At 47.7% G+C, this 11,103-nt stretch overlaps 1 protein-coding gene across 1 annotated transcript in view; it reads left to right on the plus strand.

The window, feature by feature from the left end:
- The first annotated feature begins 2,444 nt into the window (after positions 1–2,444).
- Positions 2,445–11,103, plus strand: part of LOC112070763 (melanoregulin-like) — a 14,887-nt gene continuing 6,228 nt past the window's right edge. Inside the window, exons 1-2 of the mRNA XM_024138212.2 lie at positions 2,445–2,676; positions 3,107–3,347. Coding sequence (XP_023993980.1) covers positions 2,597–2,676; positions 3,107–3,347 — 321 coding nt within the window. The 5' untranslated portion in view covers positions 2,445–2,596. The remainder of the gene's footprint in view (positions 2,677–3,106; positions 3,348–11,103) is intronic.

Raw genomic sequence — 11,103 nt, forward strand, 5'->3', positions numbered from 1 at the left:
TTTACTGCTATGTGTCTGTCCTCTCTCCCATGTATTTACTGCTATGTGTCTGTCTCTCTCCCATGTATTTACTGCTATGTGTCTGTCCTCTCTCCATGTATTTACTGCTATGTGTCTGTGCTCTTCCCTGTATTTATGCTATGTGTCTGTCCTCTCCCATGTATTTACTGCTATGTGTCTGTCCTCTCTCCCTGTATTTATGCTATGTGTCTGTCATCTCTCCCATGTATTTACTGCTATGTGTCTGTCCTCTCTCCATGTATTACTGCTATGTGTCTGTCCTCTCTCCCATTGTATTTACTGCTATGTGTCTGTCCTCTCTCCATGTATTTACTGCTATGTGTCTGTGTTCTGAGAGCATCTATGTAGACATACAGCTAGGGGGCAAACTGGGACTAGAATTGGAGCGAAGGATGTTAGCTCTGTAGCTAAAGTTTGTACACCAGATATGTGATAACTATGATTCCATTACCGGGCATTACAGGTTAGCGAATACAAAACGCAACCATAGATTATTCAACTAATCTGGACTGGTGTCCTCCTCAGTCTATGGACTGACCTACGAGGGCTGGAACAAAAACCTGGACTGGTGTCTCCTCAGTCTATGGACTGACCTACGAGGGCTGGAACAGAACCTGGACTGGTGTCCTCCTCAGTCTATGGACTGACCTACGAGGGCTGGAACAAAACCTGGACTGGTGTCCTCCTCAGTCTATGGACTGACCTACGAGGGCTGGAACAAAAACCTGGACTGGTGTCCTCCTCAGTCTATGGACTGACCTACGATGGCTGGAACAAAAACCTGGCCTGGTGTCCTCCTCAGTCTATGGACTGACCTACGAGGCTGGAACAAAAACCTGGACTGGTGTTCTCCTCAGTCTATGGACTGACCTACGAGGGCTGGAACAAAAACCTGGACTGGTGTCCTCCTCAGTCTATGGACTGACCTACGAGGGCTGGAACAAAAACCTGGACTGGTGTTCTCCTCAGTCTTGGACTGACCTACGAGGGCTGGAACAAAAACTGGACTGGTGTCCTCCTCAGTCTATGGACTGACCTACGAGGGCTGGAACAAAAACCTGGACTGGTGTCCTCCTCAGTCTATGGACTGACCTACGAGGGCTGGAACAAAACCTGGACTGGTGTTCTCCTCAGTCTATGGACTGACCTACGAGGGCTGGAACAAAAACCTGGACTGGTGTCCTCCTCAGTCTATGGACTGACCTACGAGGGCTGGAACAAAAACCTGGACTGGTGTCCTCCTCAGTCTATGGACTGACCTACGAGGGCTGGAACAAAAACCTGGACTGGTGTCCTCCTCAGTTATGGACTGACCTACGAGGGCTGGAACAAAAACCTGGACTGGTGTTCTCCTCAGTCTATGGACTGACCTACGAGGGCTGGAACAAAAACCTGGACTGGTGTTCTCCTCAGTCTATGGACTGACCTACGAGGGCTGGAACAAAAACCTGGACTGGTGTTCTCCTCAGTCTATGGACTGACCTACGAGGGCTGGAACAAAAACCTGGACTGGTGTCCTCCTCAGTCTATGGACTGACCTACGAGGGCTGGAACAAAAACCTGGACTGGTGTCCTCCTCAGTCTATGGACTGACTTACGAGGGCTGGAACAATGATTGTCTCAAGGTCGGCTGCACCACTGTATTTACAGTGCATGTAAGATTTGAAGTTCATAGATTACATGTTAGATTACATGTTAGATTACATGTCATTCACAACACAGACGTCATGTTATCGTTCTCCTAGCGATTGGGGTATCATTTGACTGCTGCCATGACAACTACTGTGGCACTCTGGGGCTGTCTCTCAGATGGAGGCTCAGGCAGTGACAGAGTTTGTAGAGAGCAAGACAGGCCGGTGTCTCTGTTTTCCTAGGCCGGTGTCTCTGTTTTCCTAGGCCGGGTGTCTCTGTTTTCCTAGGCCGGTGTCTCTGTTTTCCTAGGCCGGTGTCTCTGTTTTCCTAGGCCGGTGTCTCTGTTTTCTAGGCCGGGTGTCTCTGTTTTCCTAGGCCGGTGTCTCTGTTTTTCCTAGGCCGGTGTCTCTGTTTTCCTAGGCCGGTGTCTCTGTTTTCCTAGCGCCGGTGTTTCTGTTTTCCTAGGCCGGGTGTCTTCTGTTTTCCTAGGCCGGTGTCTCTGTTTTCTAGGACATAGCAGTAAATACATGGGAGAGAGGACAGACACATAGCAGTAAATACATGGGAGAGAGGACAGACACATAGCAGTAAATACATGGGAGAGAGGACTCCACAGAGCTAATAGCATTCTCCAACAGTGGCTGAATAAATGTTCCATTCATGGGTTCCTGATACATCGTCACGCCAGGTTAGTCACGCTTCTTGAATGGACTCACGTGCGCTCCGCTCCGCCCCGCCCCGCCCCGCCCCCAATGGACCATGAAAAAACAAGACGCACAAGTTTTCAGAGTTGTGTCTGAGATCCGGGCTCGCAATGTTGGGGAACTTCACTTGTTACATTACATCTTCAAATATTTATTTTATGGTAAAAAACCTGAGGAAAATTGTAGAGATATTCTTTGGATAATCAGATGTGCTGGATGATTCACAGTTTTTGGGTCTGATGGGGGCGTTGTATAGTTGTTGCTGGCGGAGTTACTGTAATCTCGATGAGAACCTAGATGATAAGACCGCTGTATTACGGTAAGGATATTACTGTTTTATGATACACTTCACATTTCGTCTGTGCATGTAATTTTTATTTTTAAATGGTAGGCTTTAATTAAAACAGCATGATAACACATTCTAGTCTATTTCATTCAGATCTAGAGGTTCTTCTGAATGGGAAAATATATATATATACACCATAGTCTATTTTTTATCTTGGCACACTGCCCGACGATATAGACAAGCAGCATCTGTGAAGCCTCTGTAATCTGGTATGTAGGCTATGTTTAGGAGAATCTCTCCGTCAGCATGTGTTTATGCTATTTCCTTCCTGAATCACAGCATTGGCACGGCAAGAAAGAGTCAAATTAGTGATATTGGGACAATAAGGGCACCCAGAACCAAATCTGTGACGAGAGAGAGACTACCTCAACATGAACTTAAACTAATCTCTCTGGTCCTCCAGATATGATACTTCCAAAATGCAGAGCACCAGGACTCAGAACTCCTCCAGGACTCAGACCTCCAGAGCCAGTATGTCCAGCCACAGTGACCCAAGCCAGGGTCAGGAGGGCCTGTCCTGGAGGACAGAGGAGCAGGAGTGGGTCCCCTGGAGCAGCCCCAGGACCCCCATGGGCGATGCAGAGTCAGACGGAGAGCTCCAAGCCTTTATCACGATGAGGAACGAGGCAGACACGTACACAGAGGTGAGAGAGAGACACGGCCTGCCCTAAATTGGGGAACAGATACTACACGATACAGAGCTTGGTTAGGGTACAACCTGTTCACTCAGGTACCCTGAAGGTGTACTAGATTAATTCAAACCTGTTCTGTAGGTCACTGGACAACAAGCAGTGGTGTAAAGTACTAAGTAAAAATACTTTTGAGTACTACTTAAGTCGTTTTTTGGGGGTATCTGTACTTTACTTTACTATTTATATTTTGGACAACTTTTACTTCACCTCTTTCCTAAAGAAAATAATGTACTTTTTACTCCATACATTTTCCATGACACCCAAAACTACGCGACTCGTAACAATGCATAGGAAAATGGTCCATTTCACACACTTATACAGAACATCCCTGGTCGTCCCTACTGCCTCTGATCTGGCGGACTCACTAAACAGAGAACATCCCTGGTCATCCCTACTGCCTCTGATCTGGCGGACTCACTAAACAGAGAACAATCCCTGGTCATCCCTACTGCCTCTGATCTGGAGGACTCACTAAACAGAGAACATCCCTGGTCATCCCTACTGCCTCTGATCTGGAGGACTCACTAAACAGAGGAACATCCCTGGTCATCCCTACTGCCTCTGATCTGGAGGACTCACTAAACAGAGAACATCCCTGGTCATCCCTACGCTCTGATCTGGAGGACTCACTAAACAGAGAACATCCCTGGTCATCCTACTGCCTCTGATCTGGAGGACTCACTAAACAGAGAACATCCCTGGTCATCCCTACTGCCTCTGATCTGGAGGACTCACTAAACAGAGAACATCCTGGTCATCCCTACTGCCTCTGATTGGAGGACTCACTAAACAGAGAACATCCTGGTCATCCCTACTGCCCTGATCTGGAAGACTCACTAAACAGAGAACATCCCTGGTCATCCCTACTGCCCTGCTCATGCTGGGGACTCACTAAACAGAGAACATCCTGTCATCTCCTACTGCCTCTGATCTGGAGGACTCACTAAACAGAGAACATCGCCGTTTATCCCTACTGCCTCTGATCTGGAGACTCACTAAACAGAGAACATCCTGGTTATCCCTACTGCCTCTGATCTGAGAGACTCACTAAACAGAGAACATCCTGGTCATTCCCTACTGCCTCTGATCTGGAAGGACTCACTAAACAGAGAACAATCCCTGGTCTATCCCTACTGCCTCTGATCTGGAAGACTCACTAAACAGAGAACATCCCTGGTCATCCCTACTGCCTCTGATCTGGTGGACTCACTAAACAGAGAACATCGCTGGTCATCCCTACTGCCTCTGATCTGGAGGACTCACTAAACAGAGAACATCCCTGGTCATCCCTACTGCCTCTGATCTGGAGGACTCACTAAACAGAGAACATCCCTGGTCATCCCTACTGCCTCTGATCTGACAGACTAACTAAACACAAATGCTTAGTTTGTACATTTTTTAAATAGTGCCATCTGGTTTGCTTAATTTAAGTAATGTGAAATGATTTATACTTTTACGTTTGATACTTAAGCATATTTTTGCAATTACAGTTAAATCAAATCAAATGTTATTGGTCACATACACTTTTACTGTTGATACTTTAGTATACTTAAACCCAAATACGTTTACTCAAGTAGTATTTTACTGGGTGACTTTCACTTTTACTTGAGTCATTTTCTATTAAGTTATCTTTTATTTTATTCAAGTATGACAATTGGGCACTTTTTCCACCACTGACGACAAGTCAGGACCCTTTGCTTTTTACTTAATCTATAAACTAGCTCTAACCTTGCTATTACACAGTACATGTGTAGAGTAGGTCAATAAATACATCTGGGAACTTGAAGACGCCAACCAATTAGATATGAGAGAGAGGAACTAGCTTGAGAAAGATTGTAGCTTTAAAAGAAATGTGACAGGAAGTTAGTCTCAGTAAATATGTCTTCTACATGTAACCCTTGTTATTAGTCCATATCCTTCCGCCCCTTCTCTGACCTCTGGTAGTTAGTCCATATCCTTCCTCCCCTTCTCTAACCTCTGATAGTTAGTCCATATCCTTCCTCCCCTTCTCTAACCTCTGGTAGTTAGTCCATATCCTTCCTCTCCTTCTCTGACCTCTGATAGTTAGTCCATATCCTTCCGCTCCCCTCTCTGACCTCTGGTAGTTAGTCCATATCCTTCCTCCCCTCTCTGACCTCTGATAGTTAGTCCATATCCTTCCTCCCCTTCTCTAACCTCTGATAGTTAGTCCATATCCTTCCTCTCCTTCTCTAACCTCTGGTAGTTAGTCCATATCCTTCCGCTCCCTCTCTGACCTCTGGTAGTTAGTCCATATCCTTCCGCCCCTTCTCTGACCTCTGGTAGTTAGTCCATATCCTTCCGCTCCCTCTCTGACCTCTGGTAGTTAGTCCATATGGAGGTTCTGCAGCTTCTATGAAGGTTTTGAAGCGCAAAGTTATATACGATAAGCGAAAGGGGGCAAGGATGGTGACTCTTGTGCCCAGCTAAGCCATGCCTCAAAACACCTGTGCACAGCTTTACTATCAAGAGTTGAGAGAGGGGGAGGCCAAGGATATGGACTAACTATCAGAGGTCAGAGAAGGGGCGGAAGGATATGGACTAACTATCAGAGGTCCAAGAGAAGGGGAGGAAGGATATGGACTATACTATCTAAGAGGTCAGAGAAGGAGAGGAAAGGATACTGACTAACTATCAGAGGTCAGAGAAGGGGCGGAAGGATATGGACTAACTAATCACGAAGGTCAGAGAAGGGGAGGAAGGATATGGACTAACTATCAGAGGTCAAGAGAAGGGGCACTGCTGAGTATGAAGCTTATGGCGTGACACAAGGTATATGCGTGAATCAGGGGGAAGCTGAAACTTAAAACTAGTGCAGGTCAAACTGAGGTTTCAGACTGTGAAGGCTTAAAAACGATCGACCGAAGAGGAATATGGACCCTGTAAAAAATGCTATTCAGAGGTCAGGGTTGCACAGGGCTGCTGGGACGGGGTCACGGGAATGAAGCCTGGAAATATCTGTTGGTCACTCACCTATCTATCAGAGTTTCACGAGGAGGACTGAACGGTTGGTGCGTGAACTATGACCTGACGTACAAGCGGGTAATTAAACTGTTAATGGGTCACATGCTGTGGTCAACTCGGGAGTGAGAAACTGCTTGTATCAACCTGATGCAAGGTACAGCGTCGGGAAGCTGAATGGATTGGCACGCTGCTCAAGGAAACGTCAGAGGCGAAGAGAAGGCATGAACAGGTATTATGGAGGTTCAACTACGTCTGAACCAGCACGAGGAGCTGAAGTCGTCAACTGTTGAGAACGGGTCACTGCTGACGTGCACGGAGCTGAAAATGTTTGCGTCACTGCTCAGATAGGTGACTGAAGAGCTTGAACGGTGCTTATATGGTCACCTGTAGACATAATCAGTGACGCGAGGGGTCAGAGCTGAAACTGAATAGTTTGTGCGCATGCTGAGGATGCCATCAGGAGCTGAAATCTGGATATATGCGTCCATATCGTACTCCAGAGGTGCTACGACGAGGGAGCGTGAAAAGCGTATTGATTCCTAACATGACTCTGACCAGGTGACGAGAGTCCAGAACAGATGATTGCGGTCCATAGGTGACGATCACTGAGAGGCTGTGACTATAATCGTCTATCAGTCAGGTCAGAGAAGAGCTGGAGTGGTCTTTAAGTGCAATCTGACTGGACCTAGAGATACCTAGGCAAACGGGAGGGTAGTGGAAGAAAAACCTGGGTTGGGCCACTGAGGGCTGACGTCACCGTAGAGGGAGATGAGGGCTGAATGGTCACTGCTACTGAGCGTCACTCAGGAAGCGCTGGTAACCTATTTCGACGTCACTGCCCAGACGGTACACCGGATGGTCCAGATGGAAACATGGGTTGCGTCCACAATGCGGTATGACGAGTACTACCGGCTGAACTAACATGATCATTGGGTCCATGGCTCGAGGTCACGAGGAGGCTGAAGCAGCTGTTTGGTCACTATGGAGTCCTAATGAACTACATAGCATAATCAGCCGTACAGCTGTAGCATGAGAAAACTGGGATGCTGGTCCCCACGTAGTGACTCGGATTGTAGGCCCCACGGACTAGACTTATTCTGAACAAAGAAAACTGGTTGCGCTGCTCTAAGCCAGGCATGGAAGGGGGTCCACGAGAAGGGAACCTGACTGGTTAGGTCACCTGTGTCTGACGTATCAGAAGGTTAGAGAAGGGAGGAGCATATGGGTACTAACTACCCAATGGTCAGGAGGAGCGGAAAGTGATATGGACTGTATTCACTACGCAGCTGAAAACTGGGTCAGTATTATGAGTCACTGCTAGGGCGCGGCTAAACGAATTCACTGAGTGGAAGCTGAACGCTTGAACTACCAGAGGTCCAGTCAGAGGGAGCGAAGGATTCATGGACTAAACTACCTACAGCCTGTCTGAAACGTCTGTTAATGCGGAGGGAAGTGCAATTGAGGTTAAGTTCACTGCTCGATAGGAAGGGATACTAGCACCGTAGACTATCAGGCAGAGAGTACTTATTGAGGGTCAATGCATGTGAGGAGGGGTCACGAGACTGAGAGGACTGAGTTGGTCAACTAGCTTTAGTCACCTATGCGAGGAAGAGTCAGAGACCTGGGCATGGTATAGGGCCCAAATCTTTTGAGAAACTAAAGCTACCAGCCCAGGGTCGAGACTGAAAGAATGTTGGGTCGCACTGAGCGCAGACGTCACGGGAGGAAGGTCTATATGGTCTAGGTGACTCTATGACATAGTCTCAACGGCGGAGGTCACTGAGAAGAGACATGTTGAAGGGATTCTCAAGCTGAGCTAAGCATAGGCTCCAACGAGGAGGTCTAGAAAGCTGAAAATGCTTGGGTCACTAGCTATGGCTTACTGTTACACTCGGAGCTTGGCTAAACATGCGTGAAATCTTGTCTACATTGCTAACGTCGTACCGGAGCCTTGAGAAGTGAGGGTTGAGTATCAAGAAAATCTGACGGATCACTGGGGAGCTCTAAAACCTTGATTCGAGTCACTGCATAAGGGTCACGAGAAGAGCGCTTGGACATGGTTGGTTCACTGCTTAGGTCACCGGAGAAGGACTGATAGGACTTTGAATTATCGAGTAGCGAGCTGCTTACGAGATGTAGAAGACAGTTTTCAACGACGTGAAGGAGCTAGCATAAACTGACTTCTCTGGTATCGTTGTCACTGCATGTATCTTTTAAAGCTACAATGCGTTTATACGTTCGAGAAGCCTAGAATTCGCGTCTCTGTCCAGTACTCTACTGCTGACGTCAACGTGTCAAGGCGTTGTACTGGGTTGCCACTGCTGAGTCCTTACAAGTTCGCCAAGACTTGAAAATCGTGAGTTTAGTTGTCACTGCTGACCGGGCTCACGTACGTCTACACATGTACTCGATACGCTGTTTGGTCTCCCTGCTGAGGTCAACGTAGCTGAAACTGTTGGTCAACTGCTGAAATGTGGACAACGGAGCTGAATAGCTAATTGTGGTCACGAATGCTATGTGATTATGAGTACTACTGTGAAAGTTAAACACTAGACAATGAAGTTGGTCACTCCCACGTGAGTCTCTCCGTCGGAGTCCAACTGTTGGTCACTGCTGACGATCTCGCGTGAAACAGTATGAGTCGATAGCTGCTGAGTCACCAAGCTGAACTGTGTTCAAACAGAACCGCAACCGGAGCTTGACCCAATTGTGCATACACTTTGTTACATAAATGATCAACTAGAGTATATTACTGCTTAACGTCAATAAGCACCAAGAGACTCGAAAGTAATAGTATTAAGACTGTGGTAAGAGTCACTGCATGTTCTGACCCTCACCGGAGAAGCTAAGAATAATAAATACTTGAGTATAATCGTAATTTGGTGTTATCAACGAGTGATAAGCCTGATAACACTCGTACGGAAGCTGAACTGTGGTCACATATCGAATGCGTACATCAAGAGAGAGTAGTACTGAACAAGTTGCGTCCAACTTGCTGATGTCACGTTGACGCAATCATACAAATTCTGTGATGTGTCACTGTGCTATCGAGGTCACTTGTAGAATTGCTCAACTAGTAAGAGTGTGCCATTAAGTATGCTGAATCGTCACAGAAAGGTAAAAGTACGATTACTAGAGTGCTATGGTCAACATCTATCGCTTTGTGAATGTGATTACAGCACAAAACCGAAAGATCCGGCCTAGCATATTAGAAAGAATCACTGCTTATCAGTCCAACACGAGCTAAGCATTCTTAATGCTTGGTCACTGCCTCTGACGTACGCAGCTTATACTGTTCTGGTCACTGCATGAGTTCACGGAGGCTGAAACTGTTGTGCGACGTGCTCGAGCGTCCACGGAACGCTAACTGGGTTGAGTCAGCTGTTGCGTGACGTCACGGAAGCCCTTTTAACTGTGATTGTGCTTACTTTCTGAGTCGTCACCGGGGCCGTGACAGCTGCTGGTCGTGCTAGCGTCACGGAGCTGAAACTGTATGGTCACTGCTGCTGTAGTCACGGCTGAACTGTTGTTTCACTGCTGCGTCACAAGTGATTAGTCGTCACAGCTGAGTACGGACTTGCAACGTTGTCACTGTCAGCGTCCACGGAGCTTGCAACTGTGTTTCACTTCTGACGTCACGGAGCTGAATGTGGAATTCTGTTCCAGTAACTTGTTGGTCCACTGGAGGTCCAGTGAACTGTGGTCACTGCTGAGTCACGGTAGCGCTGAACTGTGGGTCATCTGCTAGCTGCAGCATTCGCGTGAGCGACAGTTATTTATCTGCATTGTGGGTTGCTCGACGCTGCCGTTCGCGCATTGAGCTGAGACTGAAGTGGATGACAGGAAATTATCTCTACTCCTCCTTAATATTGAGGACCTTGCCAGGTATCTCTAAAATGTGCACACATTTATTTATTTTCTCAACCAGTTCCAAGTTACTGCTCAGGGGACTCATTGTGTGTAGTGTAACGAATGTAACGTATCCTGTGTTGCCTCCCCTAAATTTGGATTGTCCATTGAGGATTAGAGTCCGTACAGATCTCAGCGGGGATTAGGTCCTACAGAGTCCATGTGCTTGCGGGATTAGAGTTCCTACTCAGGGCTGGCGTTTACTTACTTCCCAGGCTGGGGATTTAGAGTCCTATACAGAGTCCAGGCTGGATTAGAGTCCTACAGAGTCCAGGCTGGGGAAGTAGATCCTACAAGAGTTCCAGGCTGGGGATTAGAGTCCTACGGAGTCCAGGCTGGGTATTAGAGTCCTACGGTGTCCAGGCTGGGGATTAGAGTCCTACGGAGTCCAGGGCGGGTGATTAGCTAGTCCTCAACGGAGTCCAGGCTGGGGTTAGAATCCCACGGAAGTCCAGGCTGGGCTGATAGAATCCCACGAGGTCCAGGCTGGGATTAGAATCCCACGGAGTCCAGCTGGGGATTAGAATCCCACGGAGTCCAGGCTGGGATTAGAATCCCACGGAGTCCAGGCTGCTGGGAAAGAATTCCCACGGATGTCCCAGGCTGGATTAGATCCCACGGTGTCCAGGCTGGGGATTAGAGTCCTACGGAGTCCAGCTGCGGGATTAGAATCCCACGAGTCCAGGCTGGGATTAGAGTCCCACGAGTCCAGAGCTGGGATTAGAATCCTACGGAGTCCAGGCTGGGGATTAGAATCCCACGGGGTCCAGGCTGGGGATTAGAGTCCCCAACGATCCAGGCTGGATTAGAATCCCTC

The sequence above is a fragment of the Salvelinus sp. IW2-2015 genome, unplaced genomic scaffold (genome assembly GCF_002910315.2).
Source record: "Salvelinus sp. IW2-2015 unplaced genomic scaffold, ASM291031v2 Un_scaffold1418, whole genome shotgun sequence".
Lineage (NCBI taxonomy): Eukaryota > Metazoa > Chordata > Actinopteri > Salmoniformes > Salmonidae > Salvelinus > Salvelinus sp. IW2-2015.